Genomic DNA, 25,709 nt, shown 5'->3' on the forward strand with positions numbered 1-25,709 from the left:
TTTACATCTAGTAGTGATTGTTGAATAGTTACCCGAATATAGTTATTGTTAAAAAGGCAACCATGCGGACCTGGTGCGCTGTCAAGGCGTGAGGGCGAGGATTCCTGATCAACAAACAAATATGTAAGAATTAAGCAAACTCAATGTAGTTGAAACCATTCAAGATCAAAAGACAGACTGCCCGATCACTTTTTTTCCCGACCCCGTCTCTCCAAACTACCTCAGATACACCTTTGTGGTTCCCTTCGAGATTTGTGTGTCCAGAAGTTTACCAACTCCAGCCCTTTCGTAGACCTGAGCCGGTCCTCCCAATGGTCGGATCAATAACACGTAATGAACGATATTGCCATGCTCGTCTGCCATCTTACTCTTGCCAACCACAACACATCGCCAAGTGACCGAGTCAAACGTGTACGTTCTGCAGTCAATGACGGCTCTACTCAAGAGCTCATTTCTACCAATCAAGAGCTGACTTGCTTCAGCGGTCAGTTCTCCATCCCATTCCGCACCTTCTGGTACGTTCTCAATAGGGTTCGTAGGATTTCCCGTCCAGCTGACTTGGCGGAAGGGAATATCCATGTACTGGATTTCCCCGGTACACGCCATCCATGACCAAGATGGCACAGCCCTCTCGTCTCCATACGGTATACGAGACAAGCTATTCGGGGTCTTGGCTTGCCAAAGGATGGTCCTCTCAAAGTAGCCATAGATGACCCCGTAATCTGCCCGAGATTTGAAGGTCCGAGAGAGCCGTTTCTGCAAACCCAGAATCGCCTTGGATCGATCGGCGGGGTTTGTGAGCTGAAGTGCGCAGTAGACTCGATATAGGTGCTGCACAAGTCGAATCCGCTCATCCTTGTAGTACTGCAGCCCAAGATTTGGGAAACTGGAGTCACCGAGAAACTGCGATTGTGGACTGCAACGCATTAGTTTTGAATCAGTATTCGCCACGGCCCTTCCACGTCAATTACTCACTTCCGTAGCTGAGCCAGGGTCTCGCAGTAAATGCCATGTCCGCACTCCCAATAAGCCTGAGTCGATGTGAAATGAATGGTGCGTCGAGAAAGTGCTCTTTCCTGTAGCACCCAACCACGACTATTTAGAACACTTTGCTCGACATGCCCCTGGAAATTGTCGATTGCCTCGGCAAGATATATTACGGGTCCCTGGGAAGTTTGGATAGTGGCGTAAGCTCTCGGTGTTCTTTCCCCGAGAAACCCAACTAGTGAGGACTCTGCGGAACTAGCAGCGATGGTGCAATATGCCGAGTTGAAAACCTCTTCCATCTTGGCAGACTCTACCTCCCAGTCTGCTTCGTCTCCTTGAATGATACAGAGGGAGTCGATCCAGAGGTATGAAACACCAAGATTACGAGTGACTCTCACCGCATCCTGAAAGCTTTTTGGCATTTCATCGAACGGAATTTCTTGCTTGCGATCGTCGAGATTGCCGGCAGACGTGGTAAACTTCTGGTCCTCTGAAAGTTTCCCCCAACAATGGCTCAGGGCGATATACTTGTCCCTGATACTGTCCCCAGTCTCCACAAGTCGGAGGCAAGGATTCTCAACTGTACCGACATGAAGGACTCTGGTAGGCATACTATCGATGCTTCCCTCGTGCTCCTGAACAGAGGTGCAGTCATGGTTCGTATCACACAAGTTTATCCACTCATTCAGAAGACTGAATTGCCGTTGGCTACCTCGCTCAGGAAGAATCGGTAGGCCGAGCTGGGCGTATGATGGAGGAGTGTCTCTAGAGACTAGAATGGGGTTATTATCCTCCCACACCCGATGATGACAAGTAAGCACCACATACCTGGGTCAAAATAGATGGATATTATGGGAGAAGCGCTAGGAAGGACTCGAAGTGTATGCGAGGCATCGTCCCGGAACAGCCTCACTGGCTCGTCAGGGGTGGGCTTGACTTTTACAAGACAGCTGAACAAGAAGTGACAGAGCGAGCAGTCGTCCGGGCCACTGCCCAACTCTTGAATGCTGCGATGTAAGTCCAAGGTTGGCAGTTGAAAGTCCAGAGCAGCGCAAGAATGACAGAATCTCGATGTATCAGTCTTTGGGTGTAAGGAAGGCCAACCGAGACGCGAGATGAGGGTGCGTGCAGTTTCATTGTCTGCCACATTTTGCCACTGGTCACGAAGCAAGCTCGTGCGCTGGATAGGTTAGTAAAATGCAACGCCTACTAATGACATTTGACCTCTGTTGTGTCCAACTTACCGGCTGTGTGGTGTTAGCAACTTCAGTCAATATGAGCTGAAGGTTTCACTCGCATTCTTGAAGCCTCAGGAGGCTTTGGTCAGTCACCGCCTGAGCAGAAGGGCATTTGATATGGTATATACTTACGTACTAAGTATTGAGAGTTAGTGCGAGTGCTCAAAGGATCGGGCAGGGAATTTAGCTTACTTCTCTCGAAGGATGTTGTATTTCATCGACCACATTAGCGTCTGACTCGCTCCTGCGCCTTGCTAGTTCCTGGAGCTCGGAATTGAACAGGTATTGAGTATTTGAACAATTCCCCTTGATGGCATTGAGTTCAGGAAGAAAGGCCTTGGTAGTCGCGCGTTCCACTATCATAGGGGCTAGAAGTAGTTTGACGATCAATTTAACCATGTCCCGGAGTGCCGAATCAGCTTTGAGATCTTCGGTTAGTATCTTGTTGATCTCATCCTCAACATCTTGGTGTATTTTAGGCTTTTGAGTAGATTCAGTCTCCCAAAATCCCTCGGCCCTGTGATCTTGGAAGAGTTTTTGGCGGAACGAGGCAAGGCCGCTTCGACCATACAGCAACCAAATGGTGAACTCCAGGAAGACGCATCCCAGGCTCCATACGTCATATTTCCGTGATACGGGGCCATTTCCTTGGTTTGTGAACATCTCAGGCGGCTCATAGATCTTCGTCCCGTGTCGAGTAGTCGTATGTTTGGTCCGGTCCCGGGTGTACTCGGGGTGGTACTTTGCGAGGCCGACGTCGGCAAGCACCAAAGTCCCCTGATGAGGACTGCCGTTGCCAGATGTGAAGCAAAGTATGTTTTCTGGTTTGAGGTCGCCATGGCGAGTGTGCCTCTTGTGTAGCTGCCTGAGGCCATCGGAGAGGCCTGCCATTTGGTCAATGGCCCAAGAGACCAGGTCTCCATCAAGGCTGACGTTAGTTTGCCAGAGGTCTCGAAGGCTGCCCCCCTGTGCCCACGGGAACACGAAGTACCGATCAAACCCCTTTTTGTATGCAGCAATGGCCTTGATCAAATGGCGATGATCCAGTCGCCTCATTTTCTCAAGGGTATCTCTTTCTTTGACGTAGAACCTGTTGACGTCTGTGTCCGGTGAGTCGCGTTCGTTCAACTTCTTCACAGCAACTTTGACATGCGGCTCGGTCTCTTCACCCTAGTCAAGTTATGTCAAAGGATTAACTGGTAGGGACATGGGTGGAGTATTACTTCAAACAGACTCTGATGGTCGTGATGTCCGTTGTGGAGGCCGCACCTCTTTATGGTACCAAAGTGCCCTCCACCTGCTGATTTGCCAGGAGCCTGTGTAGACAGATAAGGGAGGGGAGACGGGGGATAGAACACATAGTCGAACTTGTCTTTTGTGAACGCTGGAGCTAGGAAAACCCATTGCTTGCGAAGGAAGTCGTCAAGTTTGGATTCAGGCCAGGTCGAAAAGCAGGACAGGATTTGCTCCTCTGCATACGTCGAGGCGTCATCGTTGAGGCGCCACTTGTGCATGGATACTCCGGAGCCACCACGGTATGGCTTCTCGAACAAAGGAAGATCGTTATTTGTGAAATCGGCCTTTTGAAGATCCTGGATGTGGTCGATAGCGTCGCAGTAAATGAGGAGTAGGAACACTTTCGTGGCCTTTTTTACGACGTACTCCGTCAATTCGAGAACATCTTGAGCCATGTTAAGCTGGAGCTGATCTTTCAATGTGAGTTCCACCCTGTCCCTCTCAGTTAACGAGTCAATATCGTCTTGGGGCACAAAGAGGTCATAGGTTTCCTGGCCGGTAGCATCACCGAATCTGTTGACGCAACAGTCTCTGATGCTGCTGTCAGAGACAATCCCTTCTTGCTGGCGGTTAGAGGCTGCCATTGAATCCCCGAAGTGGTAGAAATATTTTGTTGTATGACGTTTCTAGGGTTGAGTTGAGGTGGTAGATATGTCTTGCTTCCCGGGACATGAAACACGCAATACCAGTGTTATCGAAGTCGAAGGCGACGCAAGAAAGAAGAGCGAAGGACAGTGTGTTTAACGTAGTCAGATCATAATGTCAGCCCTACCAGCCCAGCGGAGGGAAGAAGCGGGATTGCAACGAGGTATCGATAAAAGTACTCGGACTATTCTGGAACCTATGTCGTGGAAATGTGACCTACTAATTTTGCCACCCAGCCACTGCTGTCCCTTGAGTCCCGTTTCTTTCGTCTACCACCTGCAGCCCAACGTGTCTGTAAGCATGCATGCATTATTTCTCACCATGCCCACTCAGGGGATGTACCGAATGCTGGGTTTTCAGCTCGTACCGTTTTTGGTACAGCCTGCTGCAGAATGTAGTCAGGTTCACCCTTTTACACGAATCAGCAAAAACAGAGAGAAACAAGAGGCGCATGCCAAGTCAGCTTCGCCCCTCCGCCCCTCCGTGCACAAGTCCGCAGTTACTTATGACCAAGATTTGATGGATTGTCAGCACACTGCAGGTGAGGCCTGATTAGGGTGACGTGGGCGAGCCGAGTCCGTCGACGACTACGCCACGGCGCCGGTTGGTGCTGCCGCACTTAAGAAGTTGTCTCTTCTCTCTTGTCTCTTCGTTAATTCAGGCCTGCCACGCAGAGATACGATGATCACACTTCCTTGAACAATATATTGTACCGGCTACCTAATGTACAGTGGGTGGTTATCCTCTTATCCAAGTCCCAGGCTCTCCAAACATCGCTGGCATAAGAAAAACAAACAAAGCAACAGAATTGTTGCTCCAAGTCATGGGAATCTATGAATTCATGGTCAGAATACAGAGCAGTCGCCATATTGCAATTATCCCTCACGTTATACCAGTACCGCGACTGGTGGTGGTTCTAGGTTTTGAAGAAAGATCGGTTTAACGCGTACGATGTACACGTCGTTCCTCATTTCGAGACTCTCCATCTCGAAGCTGTTCCTTTGGCAGAACAGTTGGAGGGTCTTGATGAGGTCTTCTGGATTTCGGATGCAATCCGACGGAATATGTCGTACTATGGGCTTGTCGTCCATTGAGGTGGGTCGAGTTGGGAGATGTGTAGCGAAGGGAAGCCGAAATGAAATTGAAGAAAGATGGGAAACTAGTGATAGCGAGTGTTGAATGAGAGAAGAAAATTTCAGATGTGGGAGAGCGAGGGGCGACGAGAGCCTTGTTTCTATGACGGCCACGGACTTTTCAGGGGTCCCACACCTCACCCAGCTTCGCCCCCAAAGTTGCCTACCAGAGCCTGATAGTTGTCCGGTCATTGCCACACTTCTCAAAGCGAGCTGACAGGTGTGGGTGGTTTCACTTCTTCAGCAGATCACCTGCTTGGCCTTCCGTACACCTCTAAGCGCCAGCCTCTCAGCCTGTCTCGCACCCTTGTGCCGCCCTGCATGCATAGCCCCAACCCGTGGCTGCCCAGCTTCCAGGCGAGTTTTGGCTGGACGTTACTGTTCTATTTGAAGATAAGGCAGCCTGATTCCTTGTCGCTGTCATCATGAGGCGGCCGATCCGATCAACCTTGCCACTCGTCTGAGAACTACACTCACCCACAACGACCTACGCTCCTTGTACGTCAAATGGAGAGTATTTAGACCACGTTACATTGTCCAAGGAGGATGTGTCGTAGAGAGTTGACCTGGGAACTGTAGATGACTCGATGAATGCCTGAGGTCGTGGAGGGTGAGGGATAAACAATCCATGACCAAGTGTCTTAGCTGAGGCGCTGGTTCTTCAGCCATCTCCCCCTCTGCGCCCATTACTTGCACTTCAAGTGACCATTATTGGCAATACGGGCTCCTGCCAAGGCTGTGAAAAGCACTGTTTTCACACCAACATGCGTGACGAGCCATTAATCAACCACTCAGAACACTCTGTGCAGAGCCTGATTTCAAATTTCTCAATGGCATGCGGCGGTCACGGCGATTGGCGGCTACAGACTCAGCTCTGCTCCGAGAAATTGGGGGCTGATCTGTCAAGGGTGAGTGGATATTACAGAAACAGCTTCAATCGGCTTCTATTGGCGCTCGACTCTTGAGTTTCCCGAGGCTCTGTTACCTGTCAAAGTCAAGTCGACCCATATATGTCTTGGTCGATACTTTCATAGTCATCAGATTTTCAAAATTGCAGTCGCCAAGTTTCCCATCTTTCCATCAACCTCGGGGTGTATTGTAATAATCTAACCCAATATCTGTCCCTCTTCAATGCCGGCGTTTGAGGTGAGGCCGCAATCAAGGAGAATCCCAAAATACCTCTGTCAAAGCTAATCATATACCGCCACCAGGGGCACCGTTTGACCGTTTCTGGGGTAGAGACACGTCCTACAAGCTCCCATACTAGCGGCTCGGGCATTGGAACGGATACCGGGTCAATAAACTCCCAGTTGCGACGTACGAATTCTGACATAGTGGGAAACCAACTTCGTGCCAAACTTCTACCAAGTCACAATGACCACGACTGTCTGGCTCAGTTCCTCCCAATGAGTGACCTAGAGTCCATCATGTCCGAGGGAGTCGTGGACGAGGTAGTAGCCAAAGCTTTGCCAGACAGCAAAACCGAAGCAACCGAGATAAGGAAGAAGATCTGCGGAAAGCGATCCGAGCCGAGGCGAATCAAGATACTCGCAACACTCCTTCTTATTGGAAAGGCGAAGTATATACAGCACTTCTTGAAGCACGATGTTTGCGATAAAAAACTGCCCCTACCCCGTGATTTTGGTCTGGCAGTCTTTCAGGAGTGGAAAGCAAGCCATATCGACAGCTTTTGCGACAGACAGTATGTAGTGCTTGCCCCTGTCTTCGACTTCAGAACCCTGGAGCACAGTGAGTTCCATGGAAAGGCTCCTATGCCGTTTTTGGAACGTCTTGAATGGAAATCTGGAGGCGCTCACGGAACGATATCCAAGGTCAAGATTCATCCAGCCCACCAGTCCTGGAACTCCGACCAAGTAAGGCAGCCTCTCAAGGAAGGATGTGCAGAAGTTCACCCTCGTTTAGGCTCGTATGGGTGATAAATCCTGTTTCGCCCTCAAAAGGTTTCGGGATCGTAACAAATTCGAGCAAGAGAAAGCGGCATTGGAGCGGTTCAGCTGTCCCAGAAAGGGGCACGAGCACCTTATTCAGCTTCTGCTATCGTATCAGCTAGCAGGTGAATGCTTCATGATTTTCCCTTGGGCGCTAGGAAACCTTGCCGAGTTCTGGGAGAAGAACCCGAGCAATCCCGCCTCGCGGGACGACTTGTGTTGGTTCATCCAGCAATGTGAGGGCCTGGCCCGTGGGCTGTGCAAGGTTCACAGAAACGATTCTTGGCCACCAGAGAATGGCTCTTTTGGAGACGCATCTCTGGTCGATTCCCGAAACCGGGGTCGGCATGGGGACATCAAGCCCGAGAATATTCTCTGGTTTAAAGACGAGAAGGCATCGCAGGCGCATCTCGTTGTTGCTGACTTTACATTGATGCGATTTCATTCCATGGACTCTGTCGACTACACTGAAGCCAGAAAAGTGGGATTTTCTCAGACATACTACCCACCAGAAGTGGATGCAGGCTGGTATACCAGTGTCAGTCAGACATATGACATCTGGACCTTGGGCTGCGTCTACTTGGAGTTCATCACTTGGTATCTTATCGGATACGACGCAATTCGAAAGGACTCCTTCACGAAACCCGACGGGAAATGTTTGGAGAGCTTCACGCTGGTCAGATCAAAAGAAGACAAGAAGTACGGCGTCCCCACGAATAGATTCTTCACCCAAACTTATGGGTCTGGGGCCAAGGTAAAGGACTCGGTCGAGAAGGCAAGCAGAAGCAGGCTCCAGACTTTTGAGTATTGAACTAACTATTACCAGTGGATCAGGATGCTTCATAGAAGCCAACATTGCTCTCCGGCCATGGGCGATTTCTTAGACCTCGTTGAGGAGCATATGCTGGTTGCAGTGCCCCACGGCCGATGGTCGATGGATGAGGTGCGCGACAAGCTGGCTGAGATTTTAAAGGACTGTAAACACAACGATCAGTACTGTCACCCGAACAAGCCCGGCCACGTTTCCAACGATGATAACTTCCCTCCCAAGTTCACCAAGCAGGTATATCATTCATTTACCACCACGAGACTCATCTGCTAACGTCCTATTCAGTCTGAGGAGTATAGAAAGGTAAAGGCTCCCAAAACGACCTATTCTACTTCTACCTCCTCTTTAGACAGCCGATCAAAGTTGGACCTCGATGTTTTCGAGAAATACTTTGCCGACGCGAGGCCAACAGGGCACCAGCCATCGAAGCCAACCAGTCAGGACACTGCATTCTCGTCCATATTGGGTGCACAACCAACCAGCGACGTCAAGAGCAAAGTAGGCCAGTATCTTTCGCCGCCTGACACTTGGTATACTTCTGAAAAGAGGGTACCGAGTAACCAAAGTTCCAGGTCTGACTCGTCTGGATCGTTGGAACTTACTGTTATTTCACCGGGAGATTTGCAGTTGAGCCCAGATGCAGACCCCCCAACGGGCCATCTCACTCCTGCAACATCCTGCCACCCAGACTCATCAGATGAAGGATTCTCCTGCACAACCGATAAGGAAAAGGTTGTTGATCCTAGGGATCGAGATGAAGTGGACCTGAAAAATGCCCGGGGTGTGTATCCTGATGATTCTCACCAGGTTTGCAGACAGCCACCGCGAGGTAGCAATCAAGGCATTGGTAGCAATCCGGGGATCAACTGCAGCGACCATCTCAGAGCGGAGAGTGAATCTGGAAAGGGGAGAAATCAGCTTGTATCAGAGGACCCAGATGGCCACAGGGGGTTGTCGGTGCGGCAACGTGTGGGCCTATTGCTCAAAGGACGCAATGGGGGCGGCAGGTATAAGATGCAGTTGGCATTGAAGAGACTTCGGACCAGGATTTCTAGGTAGCTCGAGCTAGCCATAGAGTCTAGGATAGATATCGCTACGTAATCTCCACCACAGCACTCCTAGCATCGTCCCACCAGGCGGGCGTCTCCTTCCAAGCAAAGTGATTGTTCTGGCTCATGAGTCCAATCCGCTCATAGGTACCTCTCCCCTCACCATCCTCCTCTCGAAGTCTCAGAACTAGGGAGGAAACAGTCACCAGGCCGGGGTACTTGGAGCTCTCGGTTCTCATAGCGCCAATCATGAGGCAGTAAACCGGTTTTCCTAGAAGATAGAGATCTGGTTCCCCTCGTACATCTGGGTTGAAACGTTGGTGGATCGTGTTTCGCTCACAAAAGAAGTCATCCCCCAGTACCGCAGAGACGAGTCGTCCGGAGACGATGAGTGTCCCAGAGGAGACTCGCCCAAACGCGTCATGTTCTCCGAGGGTGGTATAGTCCTTGGCCTTGACTGTACACTGGATTATCTTGAATGCATCATTGTGCTCCGTCAGGTCTATACCATTTGGCCACTTAGTAGTCCACACGTCGTGGGCGCTTAGATCAGCACTATAGTTCCAGGAAACCCAAATGTTCTCAACTGATGTCCAGGACCAGCTTGGGGGTTTTGGAGTTGACGATGGGCGGCATGCATCTTTACCCATGCTCATCCACCCTATCATCCAGGGCAGTTCCCTCTCCCACATGCCAGCAAAGTATCTCCCTGTCTCGCTGCACTGCAACTCCTGGGCAAGGCCAGAGAGGGACGGAAGGCGATCAGCGTCGAAGCTTAACTGCATGAGGGAGAAGCGTCGCATCAAGGCGGCCCAGTTGCGGCGAAATTCTGGCCCATTTCTTGGCAAGTTCATCATGTTGGCGAACATGACTTTGGGGCTTTTCTCCCAGGCCCATGGTGTCAGAAAGTCCCGAGAAGCAGCGCATTCGCAGTCACACATAGTGTTGCACTCCCAGATCAGCTCTGTTTCGCCGTAGTGTACTACCCGTTGAGGGAGCAGCCGCTCTTGAAAAGTCCATGCTCGGGAAAAGAGAGGAAAATCCGAATTGGGACTGTCAGACCCCACTACTTCGTAGTGGTTAATGCTCTCCCTGGCCTTGATGTCGTAGACTTGGCCTTGGTGATTGATGGAGCCGACTTTTGTGGATAGATGCTTGGTAGGGCGTGATGAGAAACACCCTTCGGAACTTTCACGCGAGCGGGCGACAGATATTGTCAAGTACGAGTTTTTGTACACGTCTCTCATGCGAGAGCACTCCTTCTCCCAGTCATCCTTGTCTTGTTGGATGATGCATAGCGAGTCAATCCACAGGTACCGTACGCCGAGCGCGCGGCATATTGTGATGGCGTCTTGGAAAGATTTGGGGAGGTCTTCGATCCGAATCCCTCGCTTGCGGTCCTCCTTGGTGGCATTCGTTGTCTTGGCCTCGTCTGGGAGACCTTTGGGGCCCCAGCAGTGACTGAGAGCGATGTACATATCTTTGTCGTCCTCGTGTGTCTCATACAACTTGATACAACCACCATCGCCTGCCAGAATGTCGAGAAGACGGGTGGGCAGTCTAGTAGAGTAGGAGGGGGGAGCGCATGTCGGATGCTGAGCACACTCTGAGATCCAGTACCGTATGAGATCAAAGCATTGGCTTGAATTCGACTCAGCCGCAATGCTCCTCGCAGCACCGATGATGGGTTCCGAACCAAGCGGGCAAGTCGTGGGTGCCTCGCCGAGCTCCGTAAAAAGCTGAAAGGATTGGTATGCGCCTTTGGGTGTCACCTCTGAAGCAAAAAACCTCGACAATTTAGTCGAAGCGTTGAAGCGGAAATCCACCCTGTCCCACCCCGTCTGCAAGCTTGATTGAAGTGTTGTCAAGCTGTCGTATAAAGCAGCGCAAACGCTACAGTCTTGAGCTGAAGCCTTGAAAATACTGAGATCTGCGTTCAACGTGTAGGGAAATCGTCTGCGGGCGATGTTGCGACAGAGGCTGCAACGCTGGATGAGACCCGCCTGGCATCGCTGATCATAAAGCCTCAGCTCATATTGTTGCGACGCTGGATCTTCTTCCAACTTCATGGGCTCCCCAGCTGTGGACTCCATAATTGCGGCGGTGACCTGGAGTAACTCCCGTAGAAAACGTATCAAGAGATGGGAGAATTCTCAAGTCATGGTCTGAGGTCGACGACTCGAAGAGCTGAAAGCTCCCAGCCAATCAAACTGCAACAATACAGCGAATCCACAGAGAGTAAGCAAGCGGAGATGGTTGTTGAAATTTCTTACAGCGAGGCCATCTTGGGGACCCTTCCCCTCAATATCAGACTTGCGGGTGCGGGATTTTTGGGTCAACAAAGTCTTGAGCTATTCCACTGAATAATGAGGCCATCATAGGACGGATTGTCCTGTCCAAATGGCACCTTCTGGTCGATGTATTAATGCACCTCACCCCAACGGCAAGAAAACCGGTATGTAGCTATCGGATATCTAAAAGAGGGTTCTGGATCTACGACAATACTTTAACTGAATTATACTCCCTCCCTGCCCCTATTCCAAGTTACTCAAGAGGCCGTCTCCCGTAAGTCGAGTATCTAATCGAGTCAGCAACTGTCAAGCCAACCAGTCATTCAACACTTACATCGGCCAATATGCATGAAGGCTCCTGTCAGCCATCTCCTTCCTAACCAGTGCGAGATGGACAATCACCTCCTCCTTACTCCATCCAAGTACCCTAGTAAGTGCAGCCATGGCAAGCGACTCAAGGCCCTGGAACGCATCCATGCTAGTGTTGTACCACTGACCGAGCTCCTTGTACTTCTTGTCCTTAGGCCAAGGCCCGGTTGGCCACTTGAAGGTAGTCTCGACAATGTCCACGAAACCCGTATCTCGCAGGATGTCTTTGTTCTTCTTGTTGTCCTGGAATTTACGGCCAATCTTTGTGGACGCCTCGTCTAGGAGCCTGACTAGCCGTGAGAGTTCATGGTGCTCCTTGAGGGTGCCGTCGTCAGACTTTCCATAGAGATCGATCTCTAGGAGCTCCACGTAGCCGCCGGGGTTGAGGTGGCTGGCGGTCTTTGAGAGCATGCTCATGATGATGGCTGGGCCGGGGGCTTACTCGTGAATGTTGCGGATGTATTCCGGCCAACTCTTGATGCTAAAGGTCATCATCCTGCTATGGACGTAGTCAAAAGGCTCAGAGAACGACCATGGCTCTTCAATATCGTCGACAAAGAACTCGACATTTGGGGGGACGCTGCGAATCTGTCAGCTTCGTGCGTAATGCCGAGGTGAGGGTTGTAAACTTCAGCCATACAAACTGGGTTGAATGGGTGAGAGGTCGACGCCAATAACCTTAGCTTCGGGATGTTCATCGCCAAAGTCAACGGCCCAGATTCCCGTGCCCGTGCCAACATCGAGGACCCGCTTAACCTTGGAGTCGGGGTCGTTGGGTGGTGCTAAGCCCAGTCGGTCTCCTAGGGTGAGGGTGACCAAATGGTGTTGCAAATCTGGCTTCAATGAGCGATTACGCATTATGTCTAGAGGGCAGTTGGAAAGTACCTAGTCTCTCACACTCAAGATCGTCGTTCGGCATGTTGTATTCTAGATGATGAATCAGAGTCCAATCAATGAGGCCAACAGCCAAGGTGGACGTACTGCCATCTTTGTACCGATGGTAGGTTCTCCCATTTTCCTGCCGATAACTAAGGATAGAGCTCCTAAGACTCGAAGACGACGAAGCAAAGTCCTATTTGACGAACCATATCAGACCACAAGCTCCTTCAACAGGCAAAGGGAGGCGAGTTGGCATCCTTACCGTGCCAAGCGAAGAGTCTTGCTCATCGACCACCTGCAACGGATTAACTCATGCTCTACATGATGAATATGAGCTATAAACCTCGTCGTCAGGCTCAATGATTGGCCCCGGGTTGATGGTTGTGTCGTTGCACATGGTTCAAATAAGACTTCCTCTCTTAATCGCGCAGTGTGTCGAATGTCAAAAGACGGTTACCCCTCTTTCTTTCTCCTGGGGCACAGCTCGGTTTTAAGAGAGTTCGGACCCCCTGCTCAAAGATTTTTTGTCCTGCAAGGCGACAAGGTCGAACCAACAAGCCAAGATGCAGGTGGTTAAGCGAATCATACGACGGGGAACCATTCGGGGAGTCGGGGTTGAAGGGGTTGCTTTCCCTGCTGGATACTTGTCATATAACGAAGTGGCAGGCAAGTAAAATAGGTATTGCCATCAGTCCTAGTGTATGGCAGGATTCTTGCCTTAGAAATCTTGGGATTTCGTTTGGCCCAAATAGAAAGGAGGCTATTTATGTACGGAATAAGTTTCGTAAGATACTGAACATATCTTTACTGCACATTGACCAAATCAAGTCAATGAACTTCCTCAACGCTCATTCTGCGGCGAACCACTTCTCAACTGTGCCCCAAACAGTACGTGGCTTGTAAGTAAGAAATGTTTGCTTGATGGGTTCAGGAGCATGAAGGTCAGCAAGGCCGTCGTCAACAATGGAGCCAAGATTTGCTAAGTACGTCTTGAAGAGAACTTACCCATTGAACTTACTGTCCTTCAACTCGCTTTCAGCAGGCCCAGGGAGCAGTGTGCATTCCACACGGTTCAAAGAATCCCTCGAGTCATACGTGACGTTCACCTGGACACCTTTGACCTCTTCGATAATTCTCACGATATCGTTGAGCGTTAGACGATCTGCGTAGCCATAATATTGCCTCTCCGAATTGGGAAGATCCAAACCTAGGGAAACGAATTCCCCGACGTCTTTGGTGTGCGTGAAAGCGACAGTACGGTTGCCGTCCCTAGGGATCGCGGCAGCATCTGGTCCAAGATGGAACCACACAGTCTGACATTCCATGTGGGATGCTATTCGGGGGTATACGAGGTAATCTAAGAAGACACCCGTATGAATGAGGGTGATCTCTAGGGGTGATCCTTCAAGCCGTCGAAGAGTGGCGATCTTAAATGGGAATGAAGGGCTTCGTTTCGCGTGCCTAAAGATGAGATATTCGTTTAGTTCCTTATTGGGGGCCCTGAGGATATATAAAGGCTTACTCTGGTCCAATCTGGAACGCAAACTCGCTTGAGATGAATTGCTTGACCGATGGTGTGAGCTCCACAGCCTCAATAAGGTTAAGCTGAGACTGGTGATGAACCTGAATGTATGCGCCAATTATTGAGACAACAGTGTCAATGTTTTCTTGGTCAAGGACGCTCCTCAAGTTTTAGGCGCTGGAATAGTCAACAACCATCGCTGCAGGGTCTCGATGCTCGTGGCGGCTGAGATAACGGCATGGTGCTTTGAGCCTTTCCGGGTTGCTTCGACGATGGATTTTCCGAGACCTCAAGCTCCTCCTGCCACGGAGATCCTGGTCATTTCATAGACTGCGGCTGATTTGGTGTTTGGTGTAGGCGATAGAGTAAAGACAAGGGTATAGAATATGAGACGATGAGAGAACTCTCCCGGCACTGATGCTTCATCAAGGCTGCAAGAGACTCTCAGGTAGTAAGGAAACTAGACCGAATATTGATGATCGATCAATGCAATTTTGATCAACATGAAAACAGTGCTAGATGCCAAGCAGTACTATGGAGAATCTTGGCTTGCCACATCGGTGTCATGCCCAAACTCCGTCTCCGGACGCGTGTCTCATCCTTCCAGACTGAGGCAAAAGCCATGGTCCAATCAACTTGGCTTAACAATCTTCATATAAAGTTACCGGTGCAATATCAATTCCGAAATGTGGAATTAACCGTTGCCGGCAGTTGATCGATATCCAGGAGGAGCTGGCTAGTCAGTAGCGTAAAGGGTGATTGGCTACCGGGGTCGGAAGCAAACGATGCCCCGAGCTCACTGCTGTACTATTTGTGATCTAGACCAGGATACTTTATGTGTTGCTTTTGAATTCGATGTACAGGGGCTGTACACACAGGTATCCCCTAGCTCCTGCACCCCTTTTGCTGGAGCAGAACAAAGCGGCGGTGACCTGGACGGTACTTGACCTTAACTTGCTCATTCAAAACACTTGAGTCAGTTTTCGGATTGAATCAAACGCGAGATTATCAATCATTCTTCTGTTCATAACATTCATCCCGCTCTGCAGTCCGAGGTAGACTCTTCAGACGCCAGACTTTACAGTTGGTGCATCGTGTGTCTTGACGCTATTCATGCTCACGAAACAGGTGGCCAGATTTCCCAGGTACGTCAGAGCCTTCTCGTCAACGCAACCCAAAAATGGGTAAAAGTACAGATGGTATGGCATGCCTTGACCTGTGACGCCTTAGGGATCATGCTCCCAGGTGGCTTCGATCACATCGCGGAATCACTCAAACAGAACCACAAAACATATGCTCAAGGTTAAAATAGTCATTGAAACTATCCTGCTATGAATCACGGCTTAGCTTTTTTTCCATCGCTCGCTGAGCCGTGGCTGCCGAGGGTGCTTGAAAGGGCGACGAACTTGGGATTGCCGGTCTTGGAAGCCTTCAAGAGCGGAGCAAGGCCTACAAGCAAAGCGACAACACCAGTCGTGTTGATGTTGAAGTGATCGCGGAATGCAGAAAGGCCATTGTCGAGGGTACGCTTGGCCGCGTAGTAAACTCCGGCATTTGCAATGACGACGTCGATGGAAGCAATGCCGAAGTCCTTTTGAAGACGCAATGCAACCTCGGAAGGGTTCACGTCAAGTTTGGAGTCCAGCCTGACAATGATGAGTCTGGAGCCTTCGCCCTTGGGTAGGTCGTTGAGGGCAACACCCGCAGCAGCAGGGTCACGAGCAGCAGCGACAATGTTGACGTTTGGTCTTTTGAGGAGGTTGACGACGAAGCCCTTGCCGAGGCCTCTGTTGGCACCGGTGATCAGGTACGTAAAGCTTGACGCCATTTTCTTGTGGTGGCACGGATAAGAAGCTGAAGAGGTGTTGAAGACAACGCTGCAGCCCTTTTAGGAGGTGTTTCACTCTTAAATAGCAGAGCTGGTGTCTTTCTTCATCCCACTTTGAGAAGAGCATTAGAAATTGGATAAACTTTATCGAGATATTACTAGAATGGAAGGTGAGGTTGGCTGATTAAACATGGCGCAAGGAGCAGGGCTTTGACCGGGCCCTCAACTTCAAGGTTCGCCGTCATGTGGGAGCCGACCTCATCTTATCCCACCAAGACGAGCCGCATATTGTTATTTTGTGTTCACCACGTAGCGAGCTACCTCTAGTCACAATCATTCTTGAAACATCATTTCGTCTAGTAGAAGCAGTAGGTTAATCACGTGTCAAGAGCCATCAAAAGGGAAATAGTTGCCTTCGGGAGGAAATGGTTGAAAATAATCCTTCTGCAGCTATATCTACTAGAGCGGTCGAGGGCCAGAGGCCCGAGCAAGTGACAGTCCGTATCATGTCAGACAGACAGAACCGACAAGTTCTACTCTGCGATAACTCCGTATGGAATCTCCGACCCGGAATAGTTGACGGTAACAGATCCCTCAGCCAGCGGAGGCTTTGCGAATCGTATCGCCAGCTGATGAGCCTCTGGAGACTGAGAGTGAGCCAAGGCGCCGCACTCGCTCCAATCCTCGAAGACCGTCACCGGCTCAGTCATCATCGATGTCGCCGCTAGATAAATCACCGTCGACAGACAAAGCCCCCCGTACCCACGCGATACACCATCGCCGATTTAGGGCCCCATCGCTGGGGACGCGGCCAGGCGCATTAGCGGCAAGTGCCCTGGCCTCGCATACAACTCCGGGGTGAGTGTCTCTTGGCTCTCCTGGTGGCTGCCCTGCTACGCTCAGGCCTCCGGTTGAGCAGCTCGGGGCTTTACAGCCTTCTGATGCGAGGATTTCAACTGAAAAAACGACGCCTACACTACGCTTGTCCTCTGTTAGCGATGCGGAATCGCTTCGCGGGGCGCTTGCAGCACAGCAGCCGTCCCCCGGGGCCCCGGATTCCGATTGGAAGTCTGGATCTGGGACTGTGCGGTTTGATTTCCAGCTTGCACATGCGAATAGGTGGCTCAATACTCAGACAAGTTCTGAATTTGACCATATGTGGGAGTTCAGTGCTGAGGGTGGCGGGGGCACGAGGACGAAGCTTCTGATCGACTATTGACAAATGACAGCCAGGAGTCACCATCGTAGGATCAGGAAGATATTTCATAAGCTTAGTTTTCCTTAGAATTTAGTTGACTTGATTTTATTCTCAGCATGGGAAACTTTGTCAAGTTTTGGCCGGCAGCGCTGACTGAGAGACGAGAGGAGGTCTTTGACATCGTATATTTACAACCATCCCCATGAATGTTTCCAGAGTGAACTTTGGACTCGATGGTCATGTGGTAGGCTATGGGGATGAAGTTGGATCTACGAGAAAGTGTTCGTCGGTGGCTGGAGACGAACCACGGCCACCTGAATTTCGTCCCAAATTGATCCTGTATGCAACAAGCATTGAGTCAGTGTTAAGGAACGCGATCCCGATGGAACGAACCCTCTTATCCGAGGTCAAGGGCCTGATCTGAGCTGACGAGGCGCTCCATCGACTCAAAGCCAATCATGGAGGGGGCTTCAATTCTGCTCCATCTGTACAGTGAAGGCTTATGTTTAAACCGGGTTGCGCTGGGGTTCAACTTCCCCTATTCCGTGTGAACCATAGGTGCAGTCTTTTCAATTTCTTTTTGCCCCCCCGAGAAGAAAGGTAGAATAAAATAAAAAAAATCGACGAGGAAAAATTAATATTATAGACCTCTTTTTTTTTTAAAAAAAAAAAAGAAAAAACAAATGCCACATCGCTCAATCGATCGTCGCTGAGATCCAGAAACTCCCACTATTCGGGGGCGCCGACTATCGATCATCCAAGCTGCTCAAGAGCGGGATGAGGACTTTAACCACTACGCCACGTCCCCAGGCGATTGAAGAAATGCTTATTGGCATTGATACCTTCAGTTTGATTTTGGTTGCCTGAGCTGCCGGTTGCAGGTGTGCAGATGTTGACGGCCGTCAAGAGGTGTGAGCTAACGTTAGGCCATGCGTGCCCCAGCCAAGGGCGAATCGAACTCTAAGGAAGCCAGTGGCTTTGAAACAGGTTTTCAGAGCTTTGTCCTGCATCAGATTGGTCAGGCTAGACCGGGATGTTGATGCTCGTACTGGCTTATACTACAGTGACGTCCAGTCGATGGGTTATCTGCCTAGAGATTGCTGAAGTCCTTACTAAAGGAACCGAAGAAGGGTTTAAGTTCATCTCGCAACCAACCTTGGCATGACAACCCCCGGGACGGCCTGAGGGTTTTGCCCACTGTTGGAGAACAAAGGTATTTGCGTAAGGGTAGTGATTGTCTGTTAGAGTGAATCTGCGATGGGTTAGGGATACTTTGGTGCAGCACGGTGGCCAAATTCAATATACCCTGACGCAATACACCTACATATTGTTCGAACCCACTCTCATTTATATCACTCCATGGGATAGATACGATTTCTCTGCTGGTAGTCCTTCGTCTTCACCTTATACATTCTCAATCTTCCCATTGTAGTAAACATAGTGGGCTAGAACTTTGATGATGAGGAAGACATTTGAACGACAGGTAGTGGAGGTTGTAGCTCAGCTGCCATTAATACCGAGGCTCCAATCAATTTCGGGTATACATTACTAGCCCAACCGGAATGATTGCATCTTCGCGGTAGACAACACATTCCGGATATTCAAGATCACCTCCTACGTCCCTAGTCATCCCCTCAGTCTATGAGATGCAATGAGTTAACCCTTGCCGTCATGTGTCCAAGTGGCCACCTACACAATCGAATCCTCGAGAAGGTCGGGTTTTGCCAGGATCTGCTTCAAACTTTTGCTCGGGCTTACTTGCTGCGATGTAACAAATGAGTATGGCATGAAGATCGGAATCAACATGATGGTTCATAGCATAGCCGTCCGCTTCTATTTGAACAGAGAGGTTAAAATCAGGTGAACGAGGTACCTGTGAAGTACATACTTGAGGAGGTCGGTGTCGAGTAAATTACAGGGCCGAACATGTCTCTTTCGCCTATGTTGGTTGAATAGTGGTTAGTCTAGAACGCGAGATGGCATGGAAAGGCTTCGGGCTTCACTCGCTCGCATATTGGAGTTTGATCGACTCTCTGAGAACGCTACAAAGGGAACATTCATCGTCGTGACAAAAGGTCGAGCTGTCACTGGACTCCCCAATTTAGTACGCCCGTTGAGCTCATGGTATAGTCTTTGATAGAGCCCGCCGTTCCTAGGTAATTCACTGCTAATCGGAATGGTGGGACTGCCAGGGCAGAGGAGAACAAGGTCCTCGGTGGGTTCGAGAGAGTAGAGCGGTAACCCAAGATGAGGCGACCCGGCAGGGCGGACGCCGGGGTTTCCAGCCAATGAGGGCAGGTGGTTAACCGGAGCGTCTTGGCCAAGTGAGGCATGGGATCATTGATGCAAACCACGCCTGTAGCCTTAAAAGGTACGTCGTGGCCAGTCTATAACCAAAGCCTTAGATACCTGCCTCTCGCCCTGCCAGACTCCGCATCGCGGGCGCAGGGCTAGCGTCCGTCCCTGCAGCCTCGTTTCGCAGCAGAGTCGTCCGCTTACTCAACAAGCCGAGATGTGATTGTGCTGCAGCAACAACCAGGCTGGGAATTGTCCTCAAGTCAGGTTCTCATTCGCTGCTTGAACAGCAAAAGGTCTCCTATAGTGCTGCGGCCATTCGAGGTAAAGCCGGCTAGGAGAGTTGACGTGGGTATCGGTTGATTTGAAGTTTCTAGCGTGGACTGCCCATTCCAAGAGGAATTTAGCACAAGAAGGACGCCGTATCCCCTCTGAGCTCAGCCTGATTGCCAGATCGTCCAGATACTTCACCCTCTAAGCCTGCCCCAAGGTTCTGGCTTCGGAGGTGAGTATGCTTATAAGGCTGATAAATGAACGGTTCGGAAGACCACGACTAGAAAACCAGAGAGCAGATTATCACGCCTATGGAACGGTGAATAAAGTGCACCGCACATATACGAGGTCAAAAATACTGAGACAGTTGGGCCTTGGGTCTCATATGTACTTGTTATTCCTCACCATTAGTTCACCCCCAGGGCCTTTGCGTTGTTCAAGGGAATGACAATCCTTATGAGCGGGTTAAATACGTGCTATAAATGACAATTTCGGACATGCCTTTCAAGGATTAAGCGAGGTGATATCTGTCAGTCACGAGGAAGGGTGTGGAGCTGCAGGTCTCCATGACAAATCAATCGACAGAGCCAGGGGATAGAACCCCCGGTCGTAATCCATTTTCGCCAGGCTCACTCTTCAGCTGAATAATAACAGTACTCATCAGAACATCTCGCACTGTTCCCCTCCTCCTGTAGCCTGATATCCAGAATATTCCCTCATCTTGCCTCTTGATAGAGTATTTGCTCGAATACCTGAGGCCCATCTATGCTACAATGTCGACTCCCGAAGAAACTCGGAACCAGATCGAGGCAGTATTGTTCCCCAACAGCTCCACTCGACATCTTGAAGCAATCATTGGCTGAGAACTATCAACTTGTGCAGGACCCCGATGTTGTCGAAGCTGGTGATGATGACTCGGCCATCGACTCAGAAAGGTATCGTAGCTCAGTGATGCACACGCCTTTTTGTTACCCTCTGTTTCACGTATATTGAAGAGCATCAAACTGATGGCTTCCTCACAGTCGTCATGAGTCAACCGGCTCCATCACCTCAAGTATTCTAGAGTACCGAAACATCCGAGGCCGAACATACCAGTCTTCCAAGACTACCGAGTATTGGTATGCAGTCGCACGCTGCATTGTTCTCAACTCGAAGTGATCAAGGGCTCACATAGATCGCAGGGCCCCAAACGACGACAAGCACTTGGAGGGTTTTGAAGTCGCGTATAGCCCTGAATCAGCGCTGAAGTAAATGAATGTCTGAACTAATAGCCGCCTTGATCACAGGCACGCATGGATGACAATGATGCTAAATGATAAGCTGTTCCTCGCACCGATTGGCGAAAACCCCGAGGTTTGGCCTCCTGTCTCTATCATGCAAGTGTGATCAAGCTGACCTTTGCTGCAGCGCATTCTTGATGTTGGAACTGGGTCAGGTATTTGGGCCATGTAAGTACCTCTCGTGCAAGATGTTGAGTCTTCTCTCCAACTATTTCCAGCGACGTCGCAGATGAATATCCCTCCGCCGAGGTGATCGGGACCGATATTTCGCCCACCCAGCCAGGCTGGGTGCCGCCAAACCTGAGCTTCCAAATCGATGATGCTCAGCTGAACTGGACTTTTGAGCCTGAATCATTTGACTTCATTCATGTGCGATATATGCAGGGCGCCATCGATGATTGGCCCAAGTTCTACCGCCAAATGTTCCAGTTCCTCAAGCCCGGCGGTTGGTTCCAGCATATGGAGCCTGATATCGAGTTGCGCAGTGACAATCCCGACGTGAAGGTTGACGAGAAGCAGTAAGTTGGGTACTCAAAAATCTTGGTTGATTCTATCTCTCTAGAGATACTACTCTCTACCAAAGACCTCTCCGATGCATGTGCATTCCCGTGGATACAGGGCTGACAAGTCGCCTAGCATCTTTCAGCGATGGGCTCAGTTATTCTACGACGCCGGTGACAAGCTGGGACGCACCTTCAAGTTCTCCGACGACAGCATAGATAGGTGGGCAACCGAGGCCGGTTTTACCGGCATCACCCATAAGAAGTTCAAGATACCGTATGGGGACTGGGCCAAAGACAAGAAGCTCAAAGAGCTGGGCAGCTTTACTGGTTTCTACCTTGACTTGAGCCTGGACGGGTTTGCCGTCTATCCGATCGGCCAGATACTCGGCTGGAGCTTCGACGAGGTGCAGGTTCTTGTCGCCCAGATGCGTGCTGCAGTCCGGAACCCCAAGAATCTTACCAACGGTGACATGTGAGTGCTGTTGGAAGGAAAGTCCAATAACGGACAATGTGGCTGACCAATTGACAACAGGCACCTGGTTTACGGCCAAAAGCCAAAGAGGCCTGGACAGACAGCCTCAGCGGATGAGGAAGCAACACAGTCGCCAGCGGCGTGAAACGTCATTCATTTCAGTGCTGGTAGATATGGGGACGATCCTGGAATAGTTGATGCACTTCTTGAGGTCCCTGAAACACTTGTTAGACTTATGCCAAGGTCTATTGTCCCTCATAGACTGGTTGTATTCTAGCCAGAGACAGCAACCTTTCAATCTACAGGATGACTGAGACTCATTCATTATCCAGCCATAGAGAGCTTCTACTTCCCCAACGACCTGAGATTTGGCTAATTTATATATTCTTCTCTCTGAGACCCTGCATACGAGGTTGTGCGTCCCCCCTTTGGCGTCAAGCACAGTGTTGAAGATGAACATCCTTGAATGGCGGATAGAGTGGTGCATGATCGGAAGAGGCCATGGTATCTAGAAACGAAGCGAATTTGTTCTGGCCGGGGGCTTCAGATGCCTCGGGGGCCTGAGATTGGACGAGCTCACCGACAGTGAGGCCCAGGCTGTCCGCAATTTCATGAAAGTTTGCGATCCCAGCCGCTTGTGGTTAGGTAATTCACTGCCACCGAGGTGTTGATTGGTCAAGCTGACCCGCGGCTCACCAAGCAGCCAATTCACGGGCAGCAAGTCGTCAACTACCTGTACACTAGAGACACGACCAGGTCACATTCAAGGGAGCCACAGACGCCTCAGCCATCTACTCTCCGCGCCATTGGCTGCCTCCGGGTTATAGATGCCGATGGGGCACTGTCCAACACTCTCCTACCTCAGCCAGGAACAAGAAAAAAAGGATTGTTTCAGTCCGCTCGGCCGCTGCCTGGATTCAAGCCAAGCCACATTTCAGCCCGGTCAACTTGACTAGACTCGTTCATCGACGATCCTTGTGACATCTTCTTATCAGCTCTGAGGTCTGCGGGGTATTTCATAAACATGGCTGCTTCTCCTATTGCTGCAATCGCGTCGATTTATGTGTTCTGACTCCCTAGCCTTCATCACGTTCCAATGGCTCCCTTCCCTGCATTTTCAGGGCAGCGCCAGGGCTCAAGCTAGGTCCGGGCCAGCTGTGCAGCATCTGCAGTGAAATTCCTATGAACGCATGGCCATATTAGGATGGAGAAGGATACCCACATCACCTCACCCTGGACGCCCTCGAGGAGTCCGGCAAAGACTGCGCCATGTGTACTCTGCTGTATTGGGCAGCCAGCTGTAGCCTTGTGGACTACGGAGGCATGGCTTCCTTTCAGACCCTGCAACTTCCTTCACGAACCCGACTATCCGCCAGAGCCACAGCGAGCATCTACGGCAAATATGGCATGCGGTCGCTCGAGAATGGTGCCGTGATACAGGACTTTTCTGACGCCGTTGCTGACTATCGGCCTCCAATCCGAGCTGATCTACGCGCATCATTCCCTGGCGGTGCCGTGGTGAAGGACGGGGAGGCAAAACCTCTCCAACCTTGGCTCTTCGGAAACTGGTACAGTTCAGGTTTTGTCGACAATAAGCTGTTATTGATGGTTGGGCTAGGTGCTCGGCTGGGGACAAGTGGGAAGATTGAAGATTCTGTGGATTTTGACGGAGACACGGTCAATCTTCGAGGCTCGTTTCTTCGATTCCGGACTGATCAGGGTGCGTCGATGAGATGCGCGCTTCCTGTCCTGCTCAACTTTTGGGGGCCAACGGGCTCATGAGCAGACATCAACTTTATACCTGGAAGAGTTCTGGCAGCGGACTGGGGCTCCCCTTACGGGCTCAGCAAGTTGAGACGATGGCTCGACATCTGTGACAACCACTACCCATGCCTGCCTTCGGACACCCCGAGCAGCCTCCCAACACGGGTTCTTAATGTCGGTGCGAGCCAAGATGTGATGTTCTTGCGCCAGACTGCCGTACAGACAGGAAAATACCTGGCGCTATCTCATTCCTGGGGTTCGACACGTCGGCTCACTCTGACAACGGCAAACTTGGCGACCCTTGTCGAAGATGGCATTTTGGTCGCAGACATTCCCAAGACATTTAGGGATGCTGTGCATGTCGCCAGAGTATTAAACAATATCTGGATCGACTCCTTATGCATCATCCAAGACGATGCCGCAGATTGGGAGGCGGAAGCTGCGCGCATGGGTCTCGTGTACGCGAACTCGTACCTCACCATCGCGGCCCTCAGTTCAAAGGATGACTCTAGCGGCTGTTTCCAAGACGCTTCAACGAGGTTTGACGAGCCCTCTGTATCCGTCGACGTCAGGTCCACGGGCAGAAGATGTTTCGCGCATGCGGCTCCTGTCGTCCGGCGGGATGATGAAGGGAACTTTCCAACTCTCATGGGACGATGGACTTGGGCCACCGACGAGGTTACCGACCCCGAGGTGAACCACACCTCATGGCTTTACATCACACCAGAGTGGATGCCCCCTTATCTCCAGAGATCTCCGACCAAGTATATTCCGGGCGAATTCGGAGGAACATTCAATCCCATCGGTGACGAGCCGCTGAGCAAACGGGGCTGGACACTTCAAGAGCGGCTTTTGTCCCCACGTACCATTCATTACGGCCGCACGCAGATGTACTGGGAGTGCCAAGGATGTGTCTTTGCTGAAGACGGGGCCCTGATCCGGAGGGCATTCACAACCCCCAGTTATTTTTGGGGTGCTAGACCCGGGGAACCGGGGAAGAATCGCAACTGGCGGTGGATGCGGTTGGTTGAGCAATACTCGACCCGGAACTTGACTGTGGCTTCCGACAAACTCCCCGCGCTATCCGGTCTAGCACACTTGACCGCCGAGAGAACCGGCGACACGTACTTTGCTGGGTTGTGGAAGAGCGATTTCCTGAGCGGGTTGAACTGGGCCATCAAGGCGTATGAACCCACGCATCAATGCTCAGATACCGCACACGATTGTGCCATGCCACCCGCCACTAGGTCAACCGTAGAATACCCTGCCGAATATTGAGCACCGTCCTGGTCGTGGGCGTCCCTCGATGCTGAAATTGACTACTCGGCGCTGGGTGACGAGGTCTTGGCCGCTTGTGCTGATGTGCAAGTTGAGCCGATGGGCAAAGATGCCTTTGGCCGCGTGGCATGTGGAAGCGTGACATTGAAGGTGCGTAACAAGACTCTAGAGGCTGGCCGAATTTTGTGCTGATATGCCCTAGGGTCTCATCTATGAACTCGCCCTTCGTGAATTTGACGGCCGTGAAGGGGTGATTCACCCGCTCCAGACAGGGATGTATGCAACGTGGTCAAGTGGTAAAAGCACGTTTTTTGGCTTCAAAGTTGCAAAGGCCTCCAAGAAGGGCACCGCTCACTTTGATAACGAGCCAACATTCCCTTCCGTGGCACCATTTTTGGATAGTCCCTATGCTCTGACTCTGAAGGACGACAAAGGAGGAACGTATACGCGGATCGGTCGCGCGTCGTTCACAGACAAGGCTGTGAAGGCCGACAAGGTAGACGCACCCAAGGGGGCAGTGAGAGAGGTTACAATCATGTAGTCTGTAGGGCGCGAGTCTCAATCCCATGCAGAACGCACCTCTTGGAATTCAATGAGCAGTAAAGAATGCAGATTCGGGGCTCTTTTGGGG

General features: G+C 50.8%; 8 protein-coding genes across 8 annotated transcripts; 4 read left to right on the forward strand and 4 right to left on the reverse strand.

The window, feature by feature from the left end:
- Positions 1–216: 216 nt before the first annotated feature.
- Positions 217–4,105, reverse strand: NECHADRAFT_78374 (uncharacterized protein; the record flags this gene model as incomplete). Its single annotated transcript, XM_003042938.1, has 7 exons — positions 217–916; positions 976–1,759; positions 1,816–2,167; positions 2,232–2,234; positions 2,358–2,360; positions 2,418–3,395; positions 3,449–4,105. The coding sequence occupies 7 exons, from the start codon at positions 4,103–4,105 to the stop codon at positions 217–219; spliced, it is 3,477 nt and encodes a 1,158-aa protein (XP_003042984.1).
- Positions 4,106–4,487: 382 nt separating this feature from the next.
- Positions 4,488–5,260, forward strand: NECHADRAFT_78375 (uncharacterized protein; the record flags this gene model as incomplete). Its single annotated transcript, XM_003042843.1, has 3 exons — positions 4,488–4,707; positions 4,898–5,010; positions 5,087–5,260. The coding sequence occupies 3 exons, from the start codon at positions 4,488–4,490 to the stop codon at positions 5,258–5,260; spliced, it is 507 nt and encodes a 168-aa protein (XP_003042889.1).
- An 803-nt stretch (positions 5,261–6,063) lies between these two features.
- On the forward strand, positions 6,064–8,910 carry NECHADRAFT_78376 (uncharacterized protein; the record flags this gene model as incomplete). The annotated part of the gene is made up of 7 exons (XM_003042844.1): positions 6,064–6,207; positions 6,511–7,001; positions 7,035–7,173; positions 7,223–8,002; positions 8,075–8,311; positions 8,363–8,633; positions 8,885–8,910. 7 exons carry the CDS (start codon positions 6,064–6,066, stop codon positions 8,908–8,910), a joined length of 2,088 nt encoding a protein of 695 aa, XP_003042890.1.
- Positions 8,911–10,289: 1,379 nt separating this feature from the next.
- NECHADRAFT_8528 (uncharacterized protein) lies at positions 10,290–10,754 on the reverse strand (the record flags this gene model as incomplete). Its single annotated transcript, XM_003042939.1, has 1 exon — positions 10,290–10,754. A coding segment is annotated over one exon (465 nt), but the record flags the coding sequence as incomplete, so codon positions are not given.
- Positions 10,755–11,482: 728 nt separating this feature from the next.
- NECHADRAFT_103915 (uncharacterized protein) lies at positions 11,483–12,921 on the reverse strand (the record flags this gene model as incomplete). Its single annotated transcript, XM_003042940.1, has 7 exons — positions 11,483–11,704; positions 11,752–12,177; positions 12,229–12,366; positions 12,427–12,619; positions 12,672–12,713; positions 12,768–12,858; positions 12,898–12,921. The coding sequence occupies 7 exons, from the start codon at positions 12,919–12,921 to the stop codon at positions 11,671–11,673; spliced, it is 948 nt and encodes a 315-aa protein (XP_003042986.1). The 3' UTR covers positions 11,483–11,670.
- A 745-nt stretch (positions 12,922–13,666) lies between these two features.
- On the reverse strand, positions 13,667–14,270 carry NECHADRAFT_37069 (uncharacterized protein; the record flags this gene model as incomplete). Its single annotated transcript, XM_003042941.1, has 2 exons — positions 13,667–14,126; positions 14,188–14,270. Coding segments are annotated over 2 exons (543 nt in total), but the record flags the coding sequence as incomplete, so codon positions are not given.
- Positions 14,271–20,501: 6,231 nt separating this feature from the next.
- NECHADRAFT_59600 (uncharacterized protein) lies at positions 20,502–22,376 on the forward strand. Its single transcript, XM_003042845.1, has 9 exons — positions 20,502–20,593; positions 20,664–20,716; positions 20,804–20,899; positions 20,963–21,004; positions 21,068–21,134; positions 21,189–21,229; positions 21,280–21,579; positions 21,698–22,036; positions 22,097–22,376. Exons 1-9 carry the CDS (start codon positions 20,555–20,557, stop codon positions 22,179–22,181), a joined length of 1,062 nt encoding a protein of 353 aa, XP_003042891.1. The 5' UTR covers positions 20,502–20,554; the 3' UTR covers positions 22,182–22,376.
- Positions 22,377–23,305: 929 nt separating this feature from the next.
- Positions 23,306–25,619, forward strand: NECHADRAFT_78380 (uncharacterized protein; the record flags this gene model as incomplete). Its single annotated transcript, XM_003042846.1, has 4 exons — positions 23,306–23,756; positions 23,847–25,025; positions 25,080–25,228; positions 25,281–25,619. The coding sequence occupies 4 exons, from the start codon at positions 23,306–23,308 to the stop codon at positions 25,617–25,619; spliced, it is 2,118 nt and encodes a 705-aa protein (XP_003042892.1).
- Positions 25,620–25,709: the final 90 nt, after the last annotated feature.

The sequence above is a fragment of the Fusarium vanettenii genome (assembly GCF_000151355.1).
Source record: "Fusarium vanettenii 77-13-4 chromosome 3 genomic scaffold NECHAsca_31_chr3_5_0, whole genome shotgun sequence".
NCBI classification, from domain to species: domain Eukaryota; kingdom Fungi; phylum Ascomycota; class Sordariomycetes; order Hypocreales; family Nectriaceae; genus Fusarium; species Fusarium vanettenii.

Bases quoted from the DNA above. Each gene is read 5' to 3' on its own strand.
- NECHADRAFT_59600 (XM_003042845.1), top strand. From the start codon at position 20,555: ATGTCGACTCCCGAAGAAACTCGGAACCAGATCGAGGCA. The intron at 21,580-21,697 runs GTAAGTTGGGTA...CAAGTCGCCTAG, and splicing joins GTGAAGGTTGACGAGAAGCA to CATCTTTCAGCGATGGGCTC. The intron at 22,037-22,096 runs GTGAGTGCTGTT...AATTGACAACAG, and splicing joins AATCTTACCAACGGTGACAT to GCACCTGGTTTACGGCCAAA.